General features: G+C 61.2%; 1 protein-coding gene and 1 long non-coding RNA gene across 3 annotated transcripts in view; one reads left to right on the forward strand and one right to left on the reverse strand.

The window, feature by feature from the left end:
* Positions 1-10896: 10896 nt before the first annotated feature.
* LOC109276839 (uncharacterized) lies at positions 10897-14607 on the reverse strand. 2 transcript variants are annotated; one of them, XR_002084863.2, is made up of 4 exons: positions 14066-14601; positions 13143-13311; positions 12447-12558; positions 10897-12010 (listed from the first exon to the last, which is right to left on the reverse strand). It is a non-coding gene; the product is annotated as an uncharacterized LOC109276839 (long non-coding RNA). The 2 variants fall into 2 exon arrangements; XR_002084862.2 differs by having other exon boundaries at positions 13143-14607.
* A 5264-nt stretch (positions 14608-19871) lies between these two features.
* Positions 19872-25691, forward strand: part of TIMP2 (TIMP metallopeptidase inhibitor 2) — a 48433-nt gene continuing 42613 nt past the window's right edge. The window contains exon 1 of the mRNA XM_019466040.2: positions 19872-20288. Within this exon, the coding sequence (XP_019321585.1) occupies positions 20156-20288 (133 nt within the window). The 5' untranslated portion in view covers positions 19872-20155. The remainder of the gene's footprint in view (positions 20289-25691) is intronic.

Below are 25691 nucleotides of genomic sequence, written 5' to 3' on the forward strand. Positions count from 1 at the left end.
TGACCCTTCTCCGGCCCTCAGATACCAGCTGCCAGGGGTCAGCGCGGACCCCACAGGCTAAGGGCTCCCGTCCCAGGAGACCACTCCCACCTCAGATGCCAATCGCGGATCCCCAGGGGGGTTCCCACCACCCCCTCCTCAGGCTTGATCGTTTGCTGGAAGGGCCCACAGAACTCAGGGAAACACTCGGCCTGCCATTACCAGTTTGTGGTAAAGGATACCAGCCCGGCGCGGTGGCCGAGGGCAGCCCTTACAATTCCTTGTGTGCGGTGCCCTGAGCAGCCGTTCCCCATGAGACCAGCCTCCAGCCCTTTCCCGGGAGCCGCGTGCAAGAGGCTTTGTGCTTCAGTCACGGCAGCCCCGTGCGGGGATGGGGAGCGTTGCCTTGGCAACACGGAGACTTCGGGGGTGGCGATGGTGAGAAGGCCTGCGTTTGACCTTCTCGCCGTCCCATCTCGCGGCGCTGGCGGCTTTCCCGGCTCCCTGCTCTGCCACCAGGGCCGGGCCCAAGCCCTCGGCCGGGTGCGTTCCCCAAGGGAGGCCTTGGGCGCCCCCTCCCCACCCCCTCGGCTCAGAGGGCAGCCGCCTATGACATCGGCTTCACCAGGAGGCCCCGAGGAGTCCTGTGCCCATCTGGAAGCGGAGCCCCCGCCTGCACCAGGATAATCAGGGAGCCCCCCGTGGCCACACCTTCTGCTCGCTCGGAGGCTGTAACCACACAAAAGCAAGGTGATCTCTGAGTTCCGGGCGGCGAGTCAGGTCTCTGTCTCGGCCGGGTGACCTCAGGCAGAAGGCTTCCCCTCTCGGGGCCCCGGCTTGGCGACCGTAACGTGCGCACTGACACGCCGCCTCTCTCCGGGGACTGTCGTCAGAACCACGTGAAAGGGTATCTGAAGGCTTCCGATGTCACGGTCCCTCTTATCACGATGGCGAGGGCATTGTCTCTGCACGCTCAGGCGGCTCTAACAGAGCCAGCCGCAGACCGGGTGGCTCAGAAACGACAGGAACTCGCTCCCCTCGGCCTGGAGACTAGACGTCCGAGACCAAGGTGCCGATAGATTTGGTGCCTGGTGGGAGCCACCTTCCTGGTTCAGAGATAGCCCTCTTGGTCCGCTGTGTCCTCACAGGGAGGAAGGGGTGAGGGAGGCCCCGGGGTCCCTTTTATAAGGTCACTAATCCCATCCCTAAGGCTCTGCCCTCCGACCTGAACACCTCCCAGAGGTGACACCCCCTAACACCATCACACTGGGGGTTAGTTTCCAGCGTGTGGATTTGTGGGGGGACACGAACATGACCAGATGCTTCCGGGAGCTCAGCTCTGTGCGAGGGCCTCTGGGAACATTTACTCGGTTAGGGACCCAGGTCGGAGACCTCAGTGCCCTCCCGCCACGGGGCCCAGCCGCAAACTCCCCCACCCCCGCACTCTGGATCGCAGGCACGGTTGCACATTTGGGGTCCTGGCTTCGCAATGGTTCCAAGGCTGTGCGTTGACCGGGGTTCGGGGAGGGGAGGCGGGCCGGCCCCAGCGGCCGGGGTGCATCTGGTCTGCCCTCCTCGGCGGCCCCGGCCCGGGGACGTGAGGAGGACTCACCCCTGACCACGCATGGGTCGGGCCAGCTGCCCCCCCGGCCCCCCCACTGGGCCAGTCGGCTCCCTCAGACCTTGGTGGGGTCCCTCGGACCCAGGCTTGGGCAGCCTGCCCGGTCTCACGCGAGGTCTGTTCGGAAAATGCTTAAAAGCGTCAGCTCCTTTAAGAAGGCTTTTCTCCAGTTTGGCACGGTGGGGTGTTTCTGGGCTGTGGGCTGCCCAAACCCTGGGGCGCCTGTGTTTATTCACCCAGTCAGGGAGGAGGCCCGGCCGCAGGAGCTGGCCGTGCTGTCCTCCGAGAAGTGGGTGTCGGGGACGTGTCCTGGGTTTCCTGGGGGGGGGGAGGGGTGGGTGCGCACCCTCCGGCCCGGGAGGAAAGGAGGCCAGTTCGGTGGGTCCCCTCCAACAGCCAACACCACGGCCCCAAGTGCCGGCCACCGGGGGAGTCATCATCTGCTGGCCCCGGCCGTCCCGACCCGGGCACCTGCTCCCCGCACAAGGTCAAGAGGGCGCCCCCAGAGGGCGTCCAGAGGGAGAGGGGTCCCCGAGGCCCACGAGGAGGAAAACTAGCTGGGCCCCTTTAAGACTCTGCGTCGCCAGAGGAGAGAGAATGCAGAGCTTTGGTAAACATCTGAGGCCTTGCGGTAACAACTACCAGCTGTGTGAGGGGGCGCTGGGGGGGCGGGGAGGCCGCCCCAGCTCGGCTGGAGGGTGGGATGGGCTGAGGTCAGTCTGGGTGGGGACAGAACAAGAGCGAACGTAGGGAGGACGGCGGGCTGGGACGCGGAGAGGCGTGCGTTCGAGGGCAGGAGCAGCGGCCCAGCCCCGAAGCTGCCGAACCGTCTGGGCCTAGAAGCTTCCACCGAGGCTCCCGGTCTTGTCCCACCTCCTGCTGGGAGATCTCCAACCCTCCCCCGACTCCCCGCAGCAGCCGGGCAGTGAGGACAGCGGGAAAGGACGGTTTCAGCCCCCGTGGGGGCCGTTTCTTCGAGACGCTCTGATAGTCGCGTCTTCGCCCGACAGGGGTGGCGTTTGGGATCTCGTTCTAGAGCGAGTAGTACCGAGCCCGGCACCTGTGAACTGCCCCTTGGCAACGCCCTTCCCCAGACCCGTGGGCTCGGCCCTCACCTTCTCTTGCCTGGAAGCTTGGCTGCAGAGCCCTTCGTGTCGTGGCCGTCCTGCCCCCAGCCGTGCCCAGGCCCGTGGAGCCACCGTGGTACCGATTGTGTCTACAGCAGCCAGGGTGCTTTGGGATTATGAGAACGAATCCACTTCAGAAAGGCTTAGCCTCTGGAGAGGGTGTTTTGTGGGCATTAACGGGGACGTGCGGAAGCCGGTGGCATCGTGGCTTGCTGGGCCCAGCGTTCGGCCGTGTCTGAGGGGCCTGGTGCGAGGCCACTGCTCCTTTCTGCTTCCTGTAGCAGCCTCTTCATGCTCACGCCGCTCCCCTTCATGGCGCCAAAAAGGCTGCAGTGGCTCCGGCTCCATGCTGCGTTTAAAAGGCAGGACGAGGGACGCTTGGGTGGCTCAGTCAGTTAAGCATCTGACTCTGGGTGTCGGCTCAGGTCACGGTCTCACGGTTCAGAGGTATGAGCCCCGCGTCGGGCTCTGCCCTGACAGCCCGGAGCCTGCTTCGGATTCCGTGTCTCCCTCTCTCTCTGCCCCTCCGCCCCACTCTCTCTCTCTCTCTGTCTCTCTCAAAAATAAGTAAACATTAAAAAAATTATAAAAGGCAGACTGAACCTTTTCTTTCAGAACTCCTGTTCCGGTTATCTATTTCTGTATAACAAATCACCCCAAAACCTGGTGATTGAATCTTTTGTTTTGCTCATAAATCGGCGATCCGGGCTGGGCTCAGCAAGAACGCGGTCAGCCTTGTTCTGTGTGGCATCTGCTGGGGCAGATCAGCCGGGGGCTGGAGGGTCCGCTTCAAGACGGCTCGCCCACAAGGCCCGCAATCCATGTGGCTCCTGGCCGGGAACCCGGGGGGCGGGGTCTGGACTGGGGGCCTCAGCCCCGCTCAGGGAGAGCTGCTCAGACTCCCTACCAGCACGGTGGCTGGGTTCCAAGGAGACGAGGCCGAAGGGCACGGCGTCTTTAGGACCTGGCCTCGGAAGTCACACCAAGTTACTTCCATCGGACTCTGCTGCTCGAGGCCTCGCGAGGGCCTGCCCAGCTTCGGGGGAGGGGGCGCAGGTCCCACCACTTCCCGGAGGAGTGTCGAGGCTGCCCTGACGAGGACCATGTGGGGTCGGAGCCACGGGTGCGGACACCTTAGAAAACCTCATCAGCCACAACCCCCCGCAGACGTCTTCTCTGTTCCCACTGAGCCACTTTGGGGCCCACGCCCAGCACCAACCTGGTAACTGAAGCCAGGGCACAGGGGAGTCTCAGCTCTCCCCACCGGTGTCCGGGATGTGTGAGGAGGTGTGGGTTCCAAACGAAACCAGCAGAGTCCCCCAGAAAAGGAAGGGGAAGCTCAGAATGTAATCACAGTGTCCCCGAGAGCCACATTCATTGAGCACTCACTATCATGTTTATTTATTTTTGAGAGAGAGAGAGACAGAGAGTGAGCAGGGGAGGGGCAGAGAGAGAGGGAGACACAGAACGGGAAGCGGGCTCCAGGCTCCGAGCCGTCAGCACAGAGCCCGACGCGGGCTGCAAAGTTCAAGACTGCAGCAAAGTTCAAGACTTCTGGTCTGTGGCTGAAGAAAGCACAGACCAGACTTTGACTGTGGGGGAAGCACGTAGTCTGGTTGCACTGGCAGCCATTTTGGGACAGGAGGCCATCCAATCTGAGAAAGAAGCAGGTGCCTGGAGGAGGGGAGAACGTTGACGGAAGACAGCAATGCCTGCCCTCCCCGGGGACACTCCAGCTGCCTGAGCCAGGAAATCTACTTTACCGTTTAAGACTGTGGAAGTATGGTGCACAGTTACTTATGATTGAAAATATCTTAACCAATACAGGAAGCTACTATAGTGTTTTTCCTGTTTCGTTGCGGGGGTGATCTGTAGGTCAGTCTACGCAACCAGACAACAAGGGGCTTAAGAGGAGGATGGGGCGCCTGGGTGGCTCAGTCGGTTAAGCCGCCGACTTCGGCTCAGGTCAGGATCTCGCGGTCCGTGAGTTCGAGCCCCGCGTCGGGCTCTGTGCTGACGGCTCGGAGCCTGGAGCCCGTTTCAGATTCTGTGTCTCCCTCTCTCTGACCCTCCCCCGTTCATGCTCTGTCTCTCTCTGTCTCAAAAAATAAATAAACGTTAAAAAAAAAAAATTTAAAGAGGAGGGACCAGGCCTCAAGCATCTCTGTCCCCAGTGCCTAGCAGAACGCATGAACCCTACTAGGAGAGAAAGTGAAGGGGAACAGGTGTAGCTTTTCCTCCAGAATTTTTAGGTGTTTATATCAGAAGCTCCTCTCTTCTCTGCATCTACACCTGGTGACATTGACTCACTGCGTCTAATTTTTTTTTTTTTATGTTTATTCTTGAGAGAGACAGAACACAAGTGGGGGAGGGGCAGAGAGAGGGGAAGAAATGCAGGAAGGAGGCCGCCCTGGAGTCCCTCCAGAGGCGACCTCGGTGGAAGAGGGCAGGCGCGTGCGTCTTCCCAGGGCAGCGGGAGGAGGCCGCTGGTGCTGTTCTGTTATCAGCACGTCGCCTGGTGATGGCTGTGGCCTCAGCCCAGGACACGCCACCACCCTTCGAGGCCGCTTCTCATGAGTCAGATTCCCTCCCACACCCAGGCTACGGGGGAGCTTTTGCACGTGAAGCAGCTTTGCGGAGCACCGATAAAAGAAAGCCTCGAAAACAAGCGTGTTCTGAGAGTTGGTCTGACAACAGCATACCCGGCCGGCTCCCTCTGCACCCGGGGAGTGTGGGCGCCCAAGGCCTGAGCCCCGGCTTCGCGGCCCTTCCGCCAGAACCAGCCGGTCGCCGTCCCGGGCTCAGGGCCTTCTTCACCCGCCTGAGAGACCCCGGCTCCTGTCCTGACGCTGGCCCTCTGTCTGGCCTGCCAGTGAAAGAAAACCCACACTCGGCAGGTGTAGACAAGAACGGTTTGAAAACGTCACCTGACAGGGAGCCCGGAAGCAGGGTCCCGGGGCCTGTCGACTCAGGGGCGTCACGACGTCTGACACCTTCTCGTTGTCCCGGGGAGTGGAGCTTCCCCTCATGTGTCGCCTGTGCTTGTGTCCTGCCCCAGGGTGCTCCCCCAGAAAGGGAAGGGAGGCGTTGGATCATTCTGGATGTTGCTGACTTTCCCTCTGACATGGTCACCCGATACGGATAAAGACAGACGGACGGTTGCCTAGAAATTCAAAGTCTAACTGAACCAAGCCGTGAGTACGTATTTTCTAAGCCAGTAAAATCATCTTTGCGGAGGTGACCGGACAGGTTTTTGGCACAATGTGTGTTTGAGGCGGCCTGGCCTAAAATAGAAGCCTGGCAGAGTGAGTCCCGGTGCCGGTGGTCAGGGCCGAGGTCTAAGCAGGGAGGAGCGACCCGGAGGGGACACGCAGGAGGCGGTGCTCCACGCGTGCTGGTGACGGGCCATTTCTTGTTCTGGACGGTGGTTGTGAGCCGTGTGCACACGGCAGGGATAGACCGAGCTCCATCCACCCTTAAGGTCTGTGTTCTCTGCACGTGTGTTGCATTAAAGTGGCTTTGGTATGTCCCCATGCAGGGGTCACACGATGTTCACTGTAAGGGCAGTGGGGGGGGGGGGCCACAGGCACTCACCCCTCAAGCAGCTGGAGCCTGGGGGGTGACCCACTGGAGGGGGGGAGGGTGGCAGAGAATCTCACCTGTCATGACTCCCTGGCTGGAGACCAGCAGAGGCTTTAAAAATGTTTTTCTTAACATTTATTCATTTTTCTTTTTTTTTTTTCAACGTTTTTTTTTTATTTTTTTTTATTTTTGGTATTTTTGGGACAGAGAGAGACAGAGCATGAACAGGAGAGGGGCAGAGAGAGAGGGAGACACAGAATCGGAAACAGGCTCCAGGCTCCGAGCCATCAGCCCAGAGCCCGATGCGGGGCTCAAACTCACGGACCGCGAGATCGTGACCTGGCTGAAGTCGGACGCTTAACCGACTGCGCCACCCAGGCGCCCCTATTCATTTTTCAAGAGAGAGAAAGAGAGGCAGGGTGTGAGCAGGGCAGGGGCAGGGAGAGAGGGGGAGACACACAGAACGGGAAGCGGGCCCCGGGCTCCGAGCTGTCAGCACAGAGCCCGACGCGGGGCTCGAACTCACAGACCGCGAGATCGTGACCTGAGCCGCAGTCGGACGCTGGACCGGCTGAGCCCCCCGCCCCAAGGCGCCCAAAGATCAGCAGAGGCTTCAGCCCCGAGCCCCCAGCACAAGCGGGTGAGCTGCCCGTCTCGCGTGCGGCTCCGTGCACGTGAGGACGGGACGAGGGCCGCGGCGGGCCTGGGGAGACAGGCTGTGGGGTCACGCGTCTGAGAACGGCTGGAACTTGGGTGGCCCCGGGACCCTCTGCTGTTCCGAGACCGTCACACCCTGTTCGGGACTTGCTGTTAGCACACCGGCCTCGCGTAGATGCCTTCCTGTCATGGGTCACTGGAGACATCAGGGCCGCCCGTCCCTCGGGCCACGGGCCTCCGCATCAGCCCCCACCCCCCCCATTATTTCACTACATCCGTGCAGATGAGGACACTGGGGGAGACTTCCGGGCCACAGGGCTCGCGAGCCCACCGAGCCCAGCGCTTCCTGCGGCCCCGGGGGCCATCAGCAGTTCGCGACTCGTTCTCCATCCCGCGTGGCGGCGGCACGGCCGTCGGGAGGAGGAAGGATCTCAGCGGCGTCGGGAGCGTGGCCCAGACCCAGCCCGTTTCCCTCCACGCTCCCCCAGAGCTGCTCTTGTCCCCCCGCACGGGGGAGGGTGCTGTCACACAGAGGGGGTCACCTGGGTTTAGTCAGCTAAGGGTCCGCCTTCAGAGTAGGTCATGATCATGTGGTTCATGAGTTCAAGCCCCACGTTCGACTCTGTGCTGACAGCATGGAGCCCACACTTGAGATGCTCTGCCCCCCCCCCCCTTCAAAAATAAATGAACATCGAAAACAATTAAAAACAAAGAAGATAATCAATACTGGTTCGATCGAGCCATCAAGTCAAATACGCGTGTGCCCCCCAAACTCACGTTGAAATCCTACCCCCGCCACGAGATGGTGTTAGGAGGTGGGTCCTTTGGTGGGGGGGGGGGGGGTCAGGTCATGAGGGGACAGCCTCATGAGGGGTTAGTGCCCTCGTAAGGGAGACCCCCGAGGGCTCCCTCGCCCCTTCTGCCACTGCCGGCCCCCCTGTGTCAGGCATCCAGCCTCCGGACTGTGTGTGAGACAGCTGTTTGCGGTGGGAGCCGCCCGGCACGGTCTGGGGCGTGTTTGTCCCAGCGTCCCAGCAGACTGAGACATTGGGACCCATATGTCACACTGTGTCAGGTGATAACAGCAGGGAACCCCGCGCTCTCTGCTCAATTTCCCGTAAAACTAAACTTACCCTAAGACCTAAGCTCGGTTCCGTGAAAACGACGAATACTGCAGATTTAATGAAGGTATTACACTCAGGCCTTAGGAGGGCCTGGCACCTTGCCCAGCCCACCTTGCACAGTGCCCGTGGCAGCCGCCCCCCGCGGAGTCCCCACATCGTCACCCGGTCCCACCCCATGTGTTTGACTCCCCCACCTTTTCCCGCCCCTCCCCCGTCTTCCGTGGCTTTGATTTGGTTCGCTCTCCCGCCAGCGGATCTCTGCCTTTGCCAGCCTCCAACGAGGAGCCAAGCTCCCCTCCCGTTCTCCTCCCGGCTGCCCACGACTCCCAGCCTGGGGTCCGAGGCCAGGAGCCACGCCAGCAGACTCGTGCCTTGCTGCTCAGATCACCGTGCACAAGTGTGGCTCCCAAGCAAGCAAAGTACCGGGTGTTGCCAAACCTCTCTTCCCGGGAGCACGCGGCTCGAACCTTCCCCTCCTCCCGCCCCGCCCCGTCTTGTGCCCAACGTCCCCCTGGCGAGCCTGAGGAGCTGTCCCCGTGTGTCCGGACACTGTGGCCTGAGGGAGAAGCCGGAACCCCGGCTCCTCTCACGAGCGGCCTCCTGCTGGCCCCCCACCCCGCCTTCCGCCTCAGCCTCCCCGCCAGCCTCTCCCTGAGTGCCCTCTGCCCCTGCCAGCCTGAGCTCGCCACGTCCTGCCCACAAGTCAGGCCGGCTCCCCTCTCCGCCTCGGGCAGGCCCTCCCCTCCCCCTGGCCCAAACCCCACTATTCAAACCCCTTTCTCCTTCCTTTTTGACGGTTGCTGACGCACGAACCGGGTGCCACCTAATTCATCCATCGGAAGGGCACGGCTGCATGATTGACAGCGATATTCACAGCTCTCCAACCGCCTCCACGGTTCACCTTAAAACATTTTCACGGGGGCACCTGGGAGGCTCAGTCGCTTAAGCGTCCGACGTCGGCTCACGATCGTGATCTCCGGTTCGTGGGTTCCAGCCCCGCGTCGGGCTCTGTGCTGACGGCTCAGAGCCTGGAATCTGCTTCGGATTCTGTGTCTCCCTCTCTCTGCCCCTCCCCCACTCATGCGCGCGCGTGCGCGCTCTCTCTCTCTCTCTCTCTCTCAAAAATAAGCATTTAAAAAATTTTTAAAAACTAAAACATTTTCATCATTTCCGAAAGAAAACCTGTGCCCTTAGCCGGTCCCCGCCGTCTTCCCCTCCCCTCCCCTCGGAGCCCTGCAGCCCAAACGGGCTCGGTCTCTACAGGCTTACCCGTCGGGTGGAGGGAATCGTGCAGTACGTGGCTGTGTGTGTGGCCGGCTCCTTGCACGGTTTGGAGGCTCATCCCCGTCGAAGCAGGAGTCAGTGCTTCCTGCTTTTCTGTGGCCACACAGTATCCACTTTACGGGTACCCACGTCCTTATCCGGCCATCACAGTGACGGACACTGGGGTCGTTTCCACCTCTCGTTACAACGAAGCCACCCTGCACACTGAAGCTTCTCCAGGCACTTCTCCAGCCCCGCTAACTCCCACCTACCCAGCCCGCGCTACGTGCCAGGCTCCAGACTGCACTCTCGCTCAGGCCCCCGAGGGCCGGCCTCCCCGTACCCCGACGGGTGCGGCACATGCCATCGTTCCCGTGTTACGGAGGAGGACACCCGAGTCCGGAGAAGTGAGGAGATTGGCCAACGTCCTGGCGGGAGGAGGACCCCGACACAGGTCTGCTCTGCAACCCGCAACCTCCCGCTATTGGGCATTTGGGCATTTACCCCTTGTTTCGGTGGGTCCTGTGTATTTATGGGTCTCCTCGAACTATAAGCCTCTTCTGGATAAGGACCACGTCTCTTGGCCCTTTGGTCGGCCGTCGGGGGGCGGGGGGAGCTCTATGCTTTCTGTCTGCTAAGCATCCTTTCCCTCACCCCCCTCCTGGCTACAGGATGGGCACGTGGTTCAGGCCTGGCCAGTCGCGGCCCTTCACTCCACTGGCTACAGTGATTGGCTCAAGGATGGGCACAGGCTCCAAGCCTGGCCAATCAGAGCCTTCCTTGGGTCTTTTGCCATAGCAACGGCTGAGGCCACCTGCTTCCTCTTTGGGACCGGGAGCTATAAGGACCATGAAGCCTGGAGCTGCCCCTGGAAAGTTCTTCCTGCCTCCCGGGGACAGTCTACACCAGAATGCCATGCAGATGTCAGAACTGATGCTGCGGGAAGCCATTTGATGGCACCGAAAGATGTTCGCGATACCTTCCCCGGGTTTACAGTAAGCAAGCTACGAAATAGAACGTGCAACATCACTTGCTCTCCGTGTGTTCCTGTATGTACGAAAACATACACACACACACGCACACACGCACTCTTTAGAAATGGATGCCAGATGCCAAAATATGAACAGTGTTTCTTTCCGATCCTACGACTTGTTGTATTTTTTCTTTCTGTTCATCTGAACTTTGAAGCCTCGGCCTGTTAGAAGTTGTTATGTTTGTTCTGTTTTGTTGAAGCCACAGGTCCTGCAGGACCCCCCCCCCCCCCCCCAACCACCAAGAAGTCCTTTTGAGTGCCCTCCTCCCTGGAATTTTTAGGTTCAGCCTGAGTCATGTCGTCTTGGCCTTTTTAGAGCACACAACTTTTCCAACAATCCCATTTTCTGCCCCGGTCCTGGGCGCTCCCCACCCTCGCCGTCTCTGCTCACCTGCCCCACCCCCTGGGCCTCCAGGCCTGGCCGTCCAGCTGTGCCTGAGTGACGCCATCCCCCAGTGTCTTCCGGACCCTCAGAGAAAGCCAGGCCTTTCACCCCCACCCCCAACCCGCCCTGCTGGGTGCTGTGTTTTCATTCTCAGCTCACAAGGAACCTGCAGAAAATATTTTCTTTGGCAGCCGATTAGGGAGTAGCAGCCCCGGACATGCCTTTCAGGCGACGTCCGAGCCTGGGCCAGCTGCTGGCCTCCACAGCTGCCCCAGGGGCTGTGGCCACGGGCAAGGCCAGGGTTTGGACCTCATCCAGCTTGAGTAAGGTTCTCTCCCCCATCAGGTTCTGAGACGTCCCAAGGCCCCACGGCGCCCTTCTGGCAGACCAAACCTCTCCCAGGCCACCATGCCAGGGGGTTGGCGTCTGGCCTTCCAGAGGCCCACCCCCTGAATGCCTTCTCCCTCTGCCACAGGGTTCAAGGGTATGAGGGCCTCCCAGGCAGGGAGTCGAGGGCCTCATGTCCCCCTCCCCGCCCGAGTGTCTCCTTGTGGGGGCCCTGCCTTCCCTCCCTCTTGGAGGGGCTGCTCCCACTCCCCTTCTGAGCAGGCCTGTCCTTCAGATCTAGGCCCTGTCCAGCTGCCTGACCCTGGCTGGCCGGTCAGATCCACGCTGATAAGAACGGGACCCTAGCAGAGAATGAACTGGATGATAGGCTTTGAACCAAAGGGCCAGCAGGTTGTAGGGGAGCAGCCGGACCAGTAGAGCCAGGGAGAGGCGAGGGGCCGAGCTGAGTCACCCAGGGGAGCAAGAGGAGGAAGGGGGAAGGAGCCCTGGGGGCTCTCAGGTCCCGGATGCACAGCTGCACCTGTCAGTCTCACCACGTTCTCTGCTTCCTTCCAATAAAGCCCACTTTGGCTAAACATCCCACCTGGATGTTTATTCCCTAAAGCCCAAAGATACAGACGGTTACACTAGGGCACCTGGGCTTCCCCAGGTGGGAAGAGCCTTCCTCACCCGCCTCCAGGAGGAGGGCGTCCTCCTCTTGTCCCTCCCTCTGGCTGGAAAGCCCCTTTTTCTGCTCATTCCCAAGGGCCTTGAGCTCTTGAAGAAAGTGCTTTCCTGGGTCTCCTCCCACCCTGGTGTCCAAGGGAGGGGGTTCAGGGCAGAGAGGCCTTCCGGGTCACAAGCAGAAGTCACCGGGCAGCCTAGTTCAGTGGACCCTGATTGGGCATATGGCTGGTGGAAAAGAAAAAGGTAGCATATTTTGGAGTGTGGCAGATTTGGGTTTGAATCCTGGGTCCAGCACCTGCCAGTTTATGCAGCCTGCTCTTTGTTGGCCCCGTGACACCAATGGCGTCCAGGACTTGCCACGCCCTGGACCCCTTCCTACACTCTCCTCTAGACAGCACTGCTACGAGGGTCTCGTTTTTCCAAACAAGGAAGCAGAGATGGGAGAGGGTAAGCGATCGTGCACAAGCTTCTCTCAGCCGGTGATGGGAGGGAAACCCTGATTTTTCTGACTCTGGGGAGCTGGTTTTGCCCTAAGAGAAGAAAAAAAAGTCTGGCTCTAACATAAACCCTCATGAAATAAAGCTAACGTGTTTCTCTACACAGAGGAAGAGTAGATAACCCTTCCAAAAAAAAAAAAAAAAAAAGCTCTTCCCGTATTTACCCAGGAACTACAACATCTGGGATTTGCTTCAGAAGATCCCACTGGGGCCGGTGCTGATGAGCTGATGGTTCTGGAAGCTGGGGATGGGTGGCTCTCCCTCCATGTGAGTATGCTTGCGAGGTTTCACAATACAATGTTTTTTTTTTTAAGTAGCAGGAAGGGACACGGCCAGGGTGGAGAAGCGGTCTTGCAAAGGATGTCAAGGTGCAGACAGCGAGCCCCGCGTCCCGCCAGGAAGGGAGCCCCGAGCCCCTCCCCACGGCCCGCCGCCAGCCGTGCCCCCACCCCACGCCTCTCCCTGTTGACTCCCTTGTGGTCCAAGAACCCTCGGCTCTGAGTAATAAATGTGCGCTCTCTCGGCGGGACATGTGTTTCCAATCATTCTCCGCAGTGAGTGACCACCGACGGCTGCTGCCTGTCTGTCCCCCACCTCGTACCTTCAGATCCGCCATGACCACAGCCCCGGCCCAGCTCCCACCCCAGGTCTGCGCGGAGCTGCCCCCCCCCCCCATGCCCTCCCGCCCATGTGACTTCACGCAAGCAGGCTTTCGTCTGGAAGTGAGTCCTCTGCACCGCCCCTGCCCCTGATGGGACAACTCCGACCACCCTGTAGGTCTCGTCTATCCCAGCGAGCGTCCCAGACCACCTGCCCCCGCCCTCCGCCGATGCCCTCGCTGTGCCATCAAGCACCCGCACCTGCTTGTACTTGTTTCTGTCCGCGTTTCTGCTAACGGCTGGTTGCTGCTGGAGGAAGAACCGGGCCACGTCTGTTCCCTCTGGGCGCCCGGCACCTGCACAGGCCTGGCAGATGGCAGGTGCCCAACACATCCTCACCGAATCGATGAATGAACAAACGAGCCATAACCTTAAGGAGCAGGGAGTCGACGGGAAGACAGACACAAAGACGAGTAACCTGCTAGGGGACACGCAAGGGGCCTAAGGAGGCCGGACAGTGAGCTATGACCGGGTCATGTCCATCTCCGCTCCCTCTTAGGGCGACCCATTCTCCACGCGACTCCACTGGGCGCCGCCTTCGGCTGGCTGGGCCCGCGGCCTGGGGCACAGCGAGGAGGGATCTTGGGCCACACCAAGGCCCGGTGGGGAAGGAGTGCTCGGGTCTGCTGGAGGTCGGGGGTCGGGGAACGCGGGCGCCCCCCCCCCCCACGTCCCCGAGGAGTCAGACCGCAGTCCGATGTGATAGGGGAGCAATGACGAGGACCCACAGCGCGCTCGGTGCAAGAACATCATCACCCCCAGGCCCCAGCGCCTCCCCCGTGGGCATCTAGGCCACACTTGTCGGGGGTGTGCTAAGTGGCAGCAGGAGAAGGCAGGGGACACTCAGGTGGCTGGCTCTCAGGCTTGCCTCTGGGGCCAGGAACCCTAGGACAGAGCTTGGGGTCCCCGGGAAGAGGAGAGAAGCAGGGGGATATGGCGTGGAACCGCTCCCATGGTCCCACCTGCCTCTGGGGGCTGGACGGTCCCTTTGGCGTCAGACGCAGGCACCAAAGGGCGTGGAGCCCGGCAGGTCTCCCCAGCCAAGGAGGGGCTGAAGGTGCCAGTGGGCCAGACCCAAACTCCAGAAACCATCTGGAGATGGCCATAAGGACCCAACGACTCACTTTCTAAGGAGCTGCGTTTCTCCTTGCCTCTCACGGCTCTGCTGTCTTCCGATCTTTTCGTTGATGACCAGGGCCACCCCACCCCTGCTCTCTCTGTTGTTCTGGCGTTTCAGCTCAAGGTTGAACGAGCGCCCTTAGGGATTCTCACCCCGTACTCCCTGGGTGCCGTCTCGGGGCTGGGACCGAGCCCGTACATGCCAGGGCTGGTCACGGAGCCTCACGGAAGGCGACAAGAGCCTGGACCGGTGCTGGCCACCGGGCGAACCTTCAGCATCCCGGAGAAGAGAGGGCCAGGGGAGAGGAGGGGAGGGAAGGAGAGGCAGGAGAACAGGAAGAAAAATAGGATGGGGAGAGGGAAGGAGAGAGAAAGGAAATTCTTGGGCACCGTCCTAATCATAGCCTTGAAATGAAATTTACTGCTGCACTCAGCATGGGGACGCCAGCCAGCACCAACCCCCCTTCTGTTTGGATTAGGCGATGACATCATGGCCACGGCCAATCACTGCCAGCACCAAAGAAGCAGAGGGTGGTGGGGGGAAACCTGAGCCCCCCCCCCCCCCGTGCTTCCAGGGAGGGGAACCTGAAACCAGCAGAAGTCAGTCTCAACACACCCCTGCTGAGCTGGGCCCGCCACTCCGGCTGCCCTGCTCCCTGCCAGCACCTGGTCCCCGGGCCCCGCCAGCTGAGGCTGCCTCCCGGAGCAGGCCAAGGCCAGGGGCGGACGCAGCAGTGCCGGGTTCCCGTCTCCGCTCTGCTCGCTGGCCCTGCTCCCCGACCCGCCCGTGTGAAGGAGGCACATGACACATGCCCAGGGCCAAAGGCAAGGGCTTGGGCACGAGAGAGCACAGAGCAGGCGGCATGAGAGCGTGAGAGCCGGCTCTGGTCGGGTTCCCCCTGCTCTGTGTTTTGCGGCGACAGAGTCGAAGTGTGGGTCGGCGGGGAGCCCACGCTGGGGGCCTGCCCCCGCCGTGCCTCGCGGGCCGGGAGACCCTTCTGCGTCAAGGCCACCGTGCGGAGAAGCGGTGCCGGCTCAGAATCCGGGTGGGACGAGGTCCGCGAAGGCTTCGGCCCAGGGGACACGGCAGTGTGGCATCAGCCCGCCTCCCCGGGGGGGACGGGATGTGATCGCTGCTCCCAGACGGCTCAGGGGTGGCCAGTGACTTCACGGGCTGCCTGCTCACAAAGCAACAGCCTCCCTCGCACCCTCCCTCTCTCTTTCTGGAGTTACTCTAGACTGGATCAGAGCAGCACAGGCAGGCGGTGTTGGGACGGCATCCAGGCCTGTGGAACCTGTGCCCTGCGGAGCGGGCGGGCGGGCGGGCAAGGCCGGCATCCAGGCAGGCGTGCGAGGTGGGTGCCTGGGCTCCGACTGCCTTTCCCCACGGGGCGCCTGCCCGGGAGGAGTGAGGGAGGTGACTGGAGGCAGACAGTGAAGGAGAGAGAGGCCAAGCCCTTGCGTCCGCCCTGCAGGATGACATAAAACAGCAAAGGAAACCCCGTGGGGAGGCAGGGGCTGAGGGAGTGTAGGTGACCGCGTGGGATCACCGAAGTACCTGGCTTGGGGAGCTGAAGCCAGGACAAGCCTTGAGAGAGCCAGGCAGAGAGCCTAGAAAGTATCCAGATTTCGGCCCCAGGAGATACCCGTCGAATCTGCACCTGAAAATTGCCTTCCTCGCCCCAGGGGCAGGATACGATGCTCATCCCGGGTCACCAGGTCCCATCACCTAGAGAAACTCCACGAACTTTCTGGCCAACACCCTCTTACATACTCTGTCCACGCATATGTGTAATTTCACGTAAATGAAACACTGTGCATACTGTTTTCTCAGGGACGCTTGGAGAAAACAAACCCTTGAAATACGCCTTGCCCTCCCTGTGTCCCCCGAGAGCCGATGTGGACACACGGATACGCCGTCCCGCACAGCTACCTCCCGAGAGCACGACTGTGTCTCTACAAAAACGGAGCCTTGCTTATCTCCTCTGCATTTTGCTTTTCTTGAGTCTGAAGATTTTATTGGTTTCCCTAAGCGAGTGGTTATCAACCAGGCGGTTTTGGTCCCACCCAGGGACATTAGGCAATGTCTGCAGACATGTTTGGTTGTCACAACTTGGTGGTGGTGGTGGGGGGGGGGGACCCTTGGCATTCAGGGGGTGGAGAAGAGGGATGTTGCTCAACACCTCACAGCGCACAGGGCGCGCCCCTCCCCCACCGGAGATCAATCTGGCCCAGAGATCGGCGTCACCGAGGCAGAGAAGTCAGCCCTGGCCGCAGAGGGTTAATAATTTAATTAATGAGCAAATAGGAACATGGACCTTATAGCGTCCGCTCCTGGTCGTTAAGACGCTGACTGTGCAGAGAGCCACAGCCCATATTCTGGCCACAGTCGGACTCAGCTTCTTGTCACCGTGGATGTCCTGCGGTAAACAGCCCCACCAAGGAACACGGACGACAGATATGTGGGCGGATGCAGCGGGTGGCGGGGTGGGGGGGGGAGGGAGGGGAGTACCACCTGCCTTCTATGGTCATGAGTCAGACGCCCAGAGTGGACAGGGGCCCATCATGACCCTGATCCCTCTCTGGGGGGTGTACGGACACACACCTACCCCCCACCCGGGAGCTGCCGGAGACATCGCCGCTGTTCTGTATCTAGCCTCCTGGGCATGTGGGCCCAACTGTAATGCCTGTAAGTTACACGGAGCGTCTGGCTCTCTGGAACCTGCCGGAAGGAGGTGGGGGCTTCAGCTCCGCTCCAGCTGCCTCTCGGGAGAGAACACTCCATGCTCAGGAGGCAGGAGATCTCCTCCAAACTGAGAGAGTGAGTCTACGGAGAAGACGCACTCCCAGGGCTCTCCCAGTGCTGGGTGGACAGAGCCTGGCTCTCCTGGGCCTGCTGCCCGGGGCCCGTGAGGTCACTCTGACTCTGTTTACCTGACAGGAGCAGGAGGGAGGAGCCATTGGCATTTCCTCCTGGCTCCCGTCAGTGTTTACTCTGTCAGGCCAAGCCCGGGACACGTTTGCTGGGTGTGCCCCGACACGGGTAGGACGGGCAGCGGCTCTGGAGGACCGTGCATTGGAAAAGTCTCTTGGTGAGGGAGGCAGGGGCAAGCTGTGAGTTTCCGGTAGACGGCGGTGGGCCCACGAGTGTGGTCTGAGGGTCCCGGAAGTCCCCCCTCCCCGGCTGGCCCGGCAGGTCAGCTTCCCCCTGTCTGTCCTAAGACTCAGCCCAGAGTCAGGCTCTGGGGGCAGATACGAGCCCAAGTCCAGAAGGCGTAATCAGAATGGATCCCGGGGGGAGTGGGCCAAGGTCTCCTGCGTGGCTCCCCTACTGGCCCACTCCCCCAATATCAACGTAGAGGAGGCTGGGTAGGAGCAAAGGTGACAGAGGGAGCTACCGGCGGCCCGGGGCCTCCTCCCTCCCCACTCTGCATGGATGTGGGCCATCCAGACCCTGTCCTCCTTCTTGGGGGCGTGGTCAGAGGGCAGCCTCGCCTGGCTGTTGATGTTCTACAGCACGTAGCAGACCGAGCGCTCTTGGCGATGGAACATGTGAAAGATCACTCTGTTGACATCAGCAGCCGGGTTCTAATCTACTCCTATCCTCAGTACCTTCCTCCTCTGAGGCCTCAGTTTCCTGAGTTGGAAGACAGCACCTGGAAGGCTGGTCAAGGCTGCAAAGAGGAACAGAGAGGCAATCAGGCGGCAGTCAGATGGCTGGAGCCGGTGACGTGGAGATGGAGGTTGGGAGGGGGGCGGCTGCTGGGCCCGCATGAGAGTCATTCGATGTGGGGTGGCTCTCAGTAACAGCCAGCACATGCACCAGATTTTAGAGACCAGGTCAGCCATTCAGAGCAATCCGTTAGGAAGGGGGTTCAATCACCATCCTGCGGGTGCGGAGGGCGTGGTGGGACCGCGAGGCGGCTGGGCTGCTGAGTCTGAGATCTGCTGGTGCCCTCTGCCCCCACTCCAGCCTTTCAGAGAGGTACCTGCGCTGCCCATCTGCTAAAAACCCTCCAGAAGCTCCAAACTCACTCAAAATAAAAGGTGCGTCCCCACCCCTCCCAGCCCCTCTGACAGCAAATGGGTCCTAGCTGGCCCCTTTTCCCTCCCTTCCCCCTCCTTCACTGGCTCAGGGGTCTTTCCACCCACTGCCCATGGGACTTTTGCCTGTTCTGTGGGTTTCTGAATGCCCTGCTCCTAGGACAGTGTCCCTCTGTAGATGCCCCAGTGAGCACTGTTGATGGAAGGGAGGAAGGAAGACCAGGTCTCTTATTTCCACCCCGGGGCAGCTGGTGTGGCCCTGCTCCCCTCTTGCACGGCCATCGAACCTACCTCTGGGAGCCTCATCACCCTCACCTACACCTGACTGCTCAGGTGTACGTCTTGCCTAAAAGACAGGGCGCCCCTAGGTTGTCCGTTTCATAAACTGACAAATCGATTTTGGATTCTGCGAATTTCAGCAGCATTTTGGTTGTGCCCGTCACAATGAAAGGATGGGGTGGGGGGGAAATGTTATAGTTTTCTGAATTCCCGACTAGAGATCGGACACCATCTCAAAACGACACAATTCTATTTTATGCGAACAAAAGCTGGAAAAGTGACTTTGGGCTTGTCAGGGTGCTAAAAATAACCACTCTGCCTATTTATCTTTGCTCCCGGTTGTGTGCTGCAAAGCGCACACAAACAGAAACCATTTTCTCCCAGCCTTCCAGTATTTTCCAGTTTCCTATTGAAAGTCAGCATCACACAGTTGCGTGAGCAATTACGCCTGAACTGTGCCCTTTTCCTGCACTTACAGCCCTCCTAGATAACACACGCCCTGCGGGCAGGAGGGAGGTCCTGTGTATAACACCACCACCAACCGCAGAGGGGCTCGGGGACAGCCTCAGTGACAGACAGGTACACAGGGACCCTGGTGGCCACAGTTGGCATCCCATCTGCGCCTCCAAGATCCCGGCCTTTCCTGGAACACAGAACTGTTTTGGGAAAAGTCCTTCAGCCCCACATTTGTGGGCTAAGGGAGGAAACTGTGAGCTGAGCCCAGCAAACGCTTTCCATCCAATCCTACCGCGTCCTGAACTCCAAGGCCCACCCCCCACTGGCTCTTGTTGGCTGGTCAAAAATATGGCCAGTTTATATAAAATCCTGTTTTGTTCATAGTAACCACTCCCCCTCCCCCTCCATCTGAACTGGTCAACCGCCCTGAAAATTCTAAGACCTGCATTTGAGACAGGAATCTTCACTAAGCTTCCTGAGGCCACCTACCAAGGGGGGCATGGGCAGGGGGCGGCGGGGAATGACCCCTGCTCTGAAGCGCACACATCCCTTTGGCTCAATCCCTAGCCGAGGGACCCCAGGGGTGGAAGGGAATCAGGCAGCGTACGCCTCCAAGCCGGAGGGGCAGGGGCAGTCGGCGGGCGCCTGGTGCCGTTGAAGGGTGGGCTGCGAGTCCCAAGTGCTGAGTCAGGGCCCGGTGGGCGCTGCCCGCCCCGCGGCTGCCACCCCAACCTCGGGCGATCTCGGGGGGCGCCGGGGGAAGGGGGGCTGCGGGGCGCGGCCGGGGGCCAGGTGCGCAGCTGCGGGCGGGGGTGGGGGCCAGACGTGCCCGCCGGTCCGGGCACAACAAAGCCGAGTTTGGGGGAGGGCGGGGAGGCGCGGGAGGCGCGCGGGGAGGGGGCGGCCCGGAGCTGCCGGAGCCGCATTGGCCGCCCGCCACCGGGGGGCGGAGCCGGCTCGCCTCGGAGCGCTATAAAAGGCCGGCTCGGCCCGCGCCCGCAGCGCACGCATCCATAGAAGGCAGTGGAAGCCGCCGGCGCCGGGTCGCGCGCTCGCTCGCCCGCCCGCCCGCCTCGCCGCCCCCACCCGTCTCCTCGCCGCCGCGTGAGCCGCGCCCCACGCCCCGCGCGCCCCCCTCTCCGGCCCGCGACAAAGACCCGGGAAAGTTTGCGCGGGCGAGCGCGGGCCAGGTGCGGAGGGCGCGTCCGCGGAGCGCAGCGAGCCCCGCGCGGCCCCGGCGCGCCCAGAGGCCAGCGCCCGCAGAGCCGGCGGAGGCGGCCGAGCCCCGCGCCCCGCGCCCCGCGCCCCCGCCCGCCATGGGCTCCGCGGCCCGCAGCCTGCGGCTCGCGCTGGGCCTGCTGCTGCTGCTGGGGACGCTGCTGCGCCGGGCCGACGCCTGCAGCTGCTCCCCGGTGCACCCGCAACAGGCGTTTTGCAATGCAGACGTAGGTAAGGACGGCGACCCCGCCCCGGCCCGGTGCCCGCCTCCCCGAGGGTCCGCGGGCGCCCCGCCCGCCCGGAGCCGGCCGAGGGGCCCACGCCCCGGACCCTGGCCCTCGGGCCTTCTCGAATCCTGCAAGTGGACGCCAAAATCGCACTTTTTTTTTTTCCCACCCCCTTCCGTCTCCCTTTCTTTGCTTCTCCGCCGAGATGCTTCTCAACCTCAAAATTCCACCGAAATTCCGCTGCAGCTCCAGCCCCAGAGAAGGGAGCCAGGGAACGGATCGGGTTTTGGCAGGCGGAGGGCCCTGGGATGCCAGCGCGGGGGGCGGGGAGAGTGGGGGGACACAGCGTGGGACGGGGAGAGTTCCGGCGCCCGGGGGGCTGGAGGCCTGGGGACCCCGGGAGAAACTTAACATGGAGCTGGCCTTCTGTGGCCTGGAGCTGAGTGCCAAAGGGCTTCTCTGCCTGGGCCCCTCCCTCCAGCCCCGTGTGGGGGTTCGCAGGATTAAACTGGGGCAGAGTGGAAGCTTCCCTCCTCTGGCCGGCTTCCCTGCGCTCAGAGGGGCAGCCCTGAGAGGCGGCTAGAGCCCCAAAGGCAGCTCCTTAATCTGCACCCTGCCCAGGGGGCACCCAACCCAGGGCCGTGGGGGGGGGGGGGACAGGGAGGAGGGTCCTTGAGTGGTTTGCACCCGGTGAGTGCTTTTTCAGGACATGCACAAGAACGAGGCCGTGTGGGGCAAGTGGGGTTGTGTGACTGTTTAGAATCCTCAAGAAAATATCTGTTAACCCCAGGACTCCTTACCCCCCCCCCCCCCAGTGGTGGGAGCAGGCAGGGGAGGGAGGAGAAGCCAGATACTAGGTGTGATCCACGAAGGGGCTGGGACAAGTGGGGAGAAGCCAGCAGAAATGGGAGGAACCAGCTGGGCCCCAGAGGTTTCCATGCAGGCCTCCAACTGCCCTGGTGAGGGTCAGCCAGGTTCTCCTGGGCCAAGTTCAGTTGAGCCGGAAGGACAGATGCCCAGCAGGTGGGCCACTGCAGCCCCCTATCCCGCCCCCCCCCCCACCACCCCCAGGCTTTTCAACAGGTTTATGTTCTGCTCCTGAGTCTCAGCCAGCCAAGCATCCGGTTGCCAGGCCACATGTGGTGGGGCTGGCCGCCCTCACCTGTGCAGACAGAGCCAGGGTCTGTGGGTTTCTTCTGTTGTCAGCCATGCCCTTCTCATCCCCCCCCACACCCCCATGGCTGCTGGCCACACCCCAGTTGGCCCTCTGAGCTGTTGCCAGCCCAGGAAGTGTTCGTGGGTTCTTATCTGTGGGCCTCACATGGCTCTGGCCACCTGGGCGTGGGACGTGGTCCATGCTTACGGACTAGTTTTCCGTAAAACCCGAGTTGGGGGGAGGTAAGGTCGGCTCCCCGATTTGGCTTTGGTGCTCAGCAGGATTTGAGGGCGATGCACATCGGCTTCCTTCTGGGGTGTCTGCTGGGAGTCCCGGCCTGGCCAGGCCCCTTTGCTAAGAGCGAGGCCATACTTCTGACCATCAGGCCGTGGGGCAGGATGGTCCCAAGGCCCAGAAGGAACCGAGTCTTGCAAGGTGCTTGGGCTTGGTTCGCAGGCACCAAGCAGGAAGGGGCTGGCCCTGGAGACCACCTCACACTCTTTGGCCCCGGAGGGAGAATTCCTGGCCTCGTCCTGGCCCAGTAAGCTGAGGCAGCAAAGGGTCGGGGTCGAGGGGCTTCTCGCTTTGTGGTTCCTCTCTCTTCCGCCTGGATCTCCTGGCATTTGTGTCCCAATTCTCCAAATCAGAAGCATCGGAGATCCTAGGCTTTTAACCCCGTCTCAGCTCGGAGGCCGGTCGGGGTATCGACACCAGACTTGCATTGCGACGCCCAGTTCGTTAGATTCCCGTGGCTGCTGTAGCGAATCACCAGAAACTGGGGGGTGAAAGGGGGGGGGGGGCGCTTAAAACAACAGGAATTGCTTCTCTCACAGTGTAGGGGCCCAAAGCCCCAGATCAAGGTGTGGGTAGGATTGGCTCCTTCCGGGGGCCCCGAGGGGGAATTCGCTCTAGGTCTCTCTCGCAGCTTGCTCTGGCTGCTGGTGCTCCTTAGCTTGTGGACGCGTCCCTCCAGCCTGCGCTCTGTCTTTACGTGGGTCCGTCTGTGCGCGCGTCTGTCCAAATCTCTCTCTCCGTAGAAAGACCCCGATCACTGAGTTTAGGGCCCACTTGAGTCCAGCATGACATCATCTTAACGTGATCACATCTGCAGAGACCCTATTTCCAAATAAGGTCTCGTACGCAGGTTCTGGGTGGACCTGAATTTTAGGGGGAAGCTCGTCACACACCGGCTGCCCCGGTCGGCCCCTCTGTGTTCGATCTTGGGATACAGAGCCGCGACACCCCAGGGTGGCCGTGGACTAAACCTCACGGTGAAGGCCGTGGCCCTTCTGTGTCTGCTTCTCTTTTAAGTCCTGCTTGTATTCCCCACTCTGGCCCAGAACCGAGTTGCCTGGGGCTCTTGTAGAGGCCACTCAAGGCTGGGTCCCTTTGTAAATACAGAGGGCCTGGCCTGGACCTCAGCTCTTGTGGTTTCAAAAGCTCCACAGGTGATTCCGTGCCACCACGGCCGGCTGTGGCCGCGACCCAGGGGCCCGTGAAGGGTGATGGCCTCACGCACGCTGGGGTTACTAAACGCTGACCTTGAATGTGCTGTGCTGGCTCCTTTAATTGTCGGCTGGACGCAGGCTCGTTAACTGGCTTGGTGTCTACGAGAGGCAGTTGGCTTAAGAAATAGTCTGATCTCTGTCTGCCTGCCTGTGTAAGGATTTCTGGGAGCTTGTAGGACCGGAACTGTGCTCAGGAAAAGGAGCTCATGATGAGGTTGTGAAATTTACGATGAAGGGAGCAGTAGGTAAGACCTGGGTCCCTCCTGGAAGGCCTTGTTCCCCATCCTTTCCAGGCAAATGAGGACAAACGGGAAACGTTTCCTGTCTCAGCCCTGCTCCCATGTGCTGCTGGCCCGTCTCCTACCACCTAATGGAGTCCGTGGCCGTCTACCGCGAGCCTGCCCAGCCCCCAGCCCCCGGCACCTGGCCACAGACCAGCTTTGGGCCTTTTCTTCAAGCAGTACCACCACGGAGGGAGCCTCCAGATACTGAGCCAGCTGAGACACTTGGCCAGTTTGGGAGTCCTGGGTCAGTCCAGGAGCTCCCTGGATCTGGCAAAGAAAATCTCACTTCTGGCTTGGGTGGCAGCACCCAAGGCCACGTGGCTCCAGAAGAGTGGCCCACGATGGCGTCTTTCTCAGGGTGCTCCCGTCTCCAGACCCTGCTCTCGGCAAACCCCCTGGCGATCTCTGGCAGAGCAGAGAAAGGCCCACCGCCAAGGTCGCTTGCCGGTTGCCTGGCCGAGCGGGCCAGACCGTGGCCACCTGCAGAAAACACACAGCGAGCATTCGGAAATGGCCGTGTCTTCGCTGGACGCACGTGTCCGGGAAGACCAGGGCAGATAAGACTCCCGTGAGTTGAATCAGGCCCTAAGTGCACAGGGGCCGGGTGGGGGTGGCTCTTTAAAACCGCCCTTGGCGACTCCTATGGAGTGCTTGCTCGCTTGGGGTTGTGTATACCCTTTCACAGCGGGCTGTGTTTCAACAAGCCATTATGGCGTGGCCGGCTCCGCCCCACGGGAGGCATTGTCCCCCGCCTTAGGAGGGGACCTCCGGACACCAGTGCCAGGCGGTGTGGGAGTGCTGGGTGTGTCAGGGTGGGCAGAGCCCCGCAGTCCCCAACCCTGATGGCCACACTCCAGGTGCTTTGGGTAAATGATAAATCAAGTACCTGTGTGAGAGGGGAATGCATTTTTAGGATCTGGAAGTAGCGGGTTTTGAAGGGAGGGGGGCCACGGAGGGGACTGCAGCCCCTGGGCCCGGGTTTGGACAGTGTCCCTGGAAGGATGCATTCTCCCCAGGGAGTCCCTGGAACCTGGGCTGCTGGCATTTCCCGGGGTTGGGAGACAGAGGGCGGGGATGTGTCCAGGACACATGCGTGCAGGTCATGCCGGGCGTGGCCGGTGGGTGGAGGGAGCTCTCCCCACCCCGTGGCCCCTGCCTGTGGGCTGAGGACTTGGTGTCAGCCTGCAGCCGGGACCCGCTCGGTCCTCGGGAATTTGCGGTTGGGGCCTGTGGTCTGTGAGCGGCAGGTGGGCTGGGCCCCTGCCTCTCTTCTGTGCTGTCTCTGCTGGGTTGCCGGGCAGACCCCCGTGCCGGGTGCACGGTCCAGATCCAGTGGTAGCATTTGAGCGCATTGAGAACAAGGATGTGGACCCCTTCCCAGGCTTATGGGGTCGGCAGGGAGGGAGGGCGTGCAGCCACCCTAGGCCAGATGCAGAGCCACTGATCCGATGCCCGAGGCCTGCAGGTATGGGTGAACCCCTCAGATTCCCAAGTGGCTAAGAGATATACCCAGAGGACCCTGGGAAACGCAGCAGGAGAGAGAAGGGCCTGGAGGAGACCAGAGAAGAAAGATCAGCGTGGTGGGCGGGGCCAGTGCTTCTCCCCTGCAACAGACGCTCCCTCACCCTTCCGCAAGCACGTGCACAAGGGACCAAGGGCAGGTGGCCCCATGACTAGGATGGTTTTTCTGGAAAGAGAAAAGCAGAGCTGAGGAGCCAAGGTGGGAGAGCGTGAGCCCCAAATCTGAAGACAGAGCTGGGGGACCATGCACCCAGGCGTGGTTAGGTGCCTCATCCATGGCGGCAGCGTGGGGGTGTGCTGAGCAAAGGGACCAACCACCCAGGGAACGGGGAGAGAGAGTTCCAGGTGCAGAGCAGGGGGGCGAGGGGCCAGATGACCCCTCTGTGGCGTATCACGTGCCATCTGTGTCCCTTCCCAGGGGCCCAAGGCAAGCCTTTGAGGATGTGCACCTGTGGATGACAGCAGGGGTGGCCCCGGGAGTTGGCTAGAAGGCAGATGTCTGAACTGGTCCCGAATTGGAGCCTTGTGGCTCGGGGCATGGGCACTGGTATTTTTTATTTGGAGTGTGTACCTGGGAGAGGGGCAGAGAGGGAGGGAGAGAGCGAATCCCAAGCAGGCTCCACACTGTCGGCACAGAGCCCCACGTAGCTCTTGATGTCTCCAACCGTGAGATCATGACCTGAGCCAAAATCAGGAGCCAGATGCTTAACTGACCGAGCCACCCAGGCCCCTCATGGGCATTGGTATTTATAAGACTGTCCAGGTGATTCCGGTACGTGCCACAGTTTGCACAGAGCAGTTGTCTCCAGTGTGGGCTACTCAGGACACTTTCGGTTTGAGAAAAGAATGTTCTCGGGGCTCCTGGGTGGCTCAGTCAGTTAGGCGTCTGGCTCTTGATTTCAGCTCGGGTCATCATCTCATGGCTTGTGAGTTCAAGC

The sequence above is a fragment of the Panthera pardus genome, unplaced genomic scaffold, assembly GCF_024362965.1.
Source record: "Panthera pardus isolate Hobbes unplaced genomic scaffold, ASM2436296v1 HiC_scaffold_3, whole genome shotgun sequence".
Lineage (NCBI taxonomy): Eukaryota > Metazoa > Chordata > Mammalia > Carnivora > Felidae > Panthera > Panthera pardus.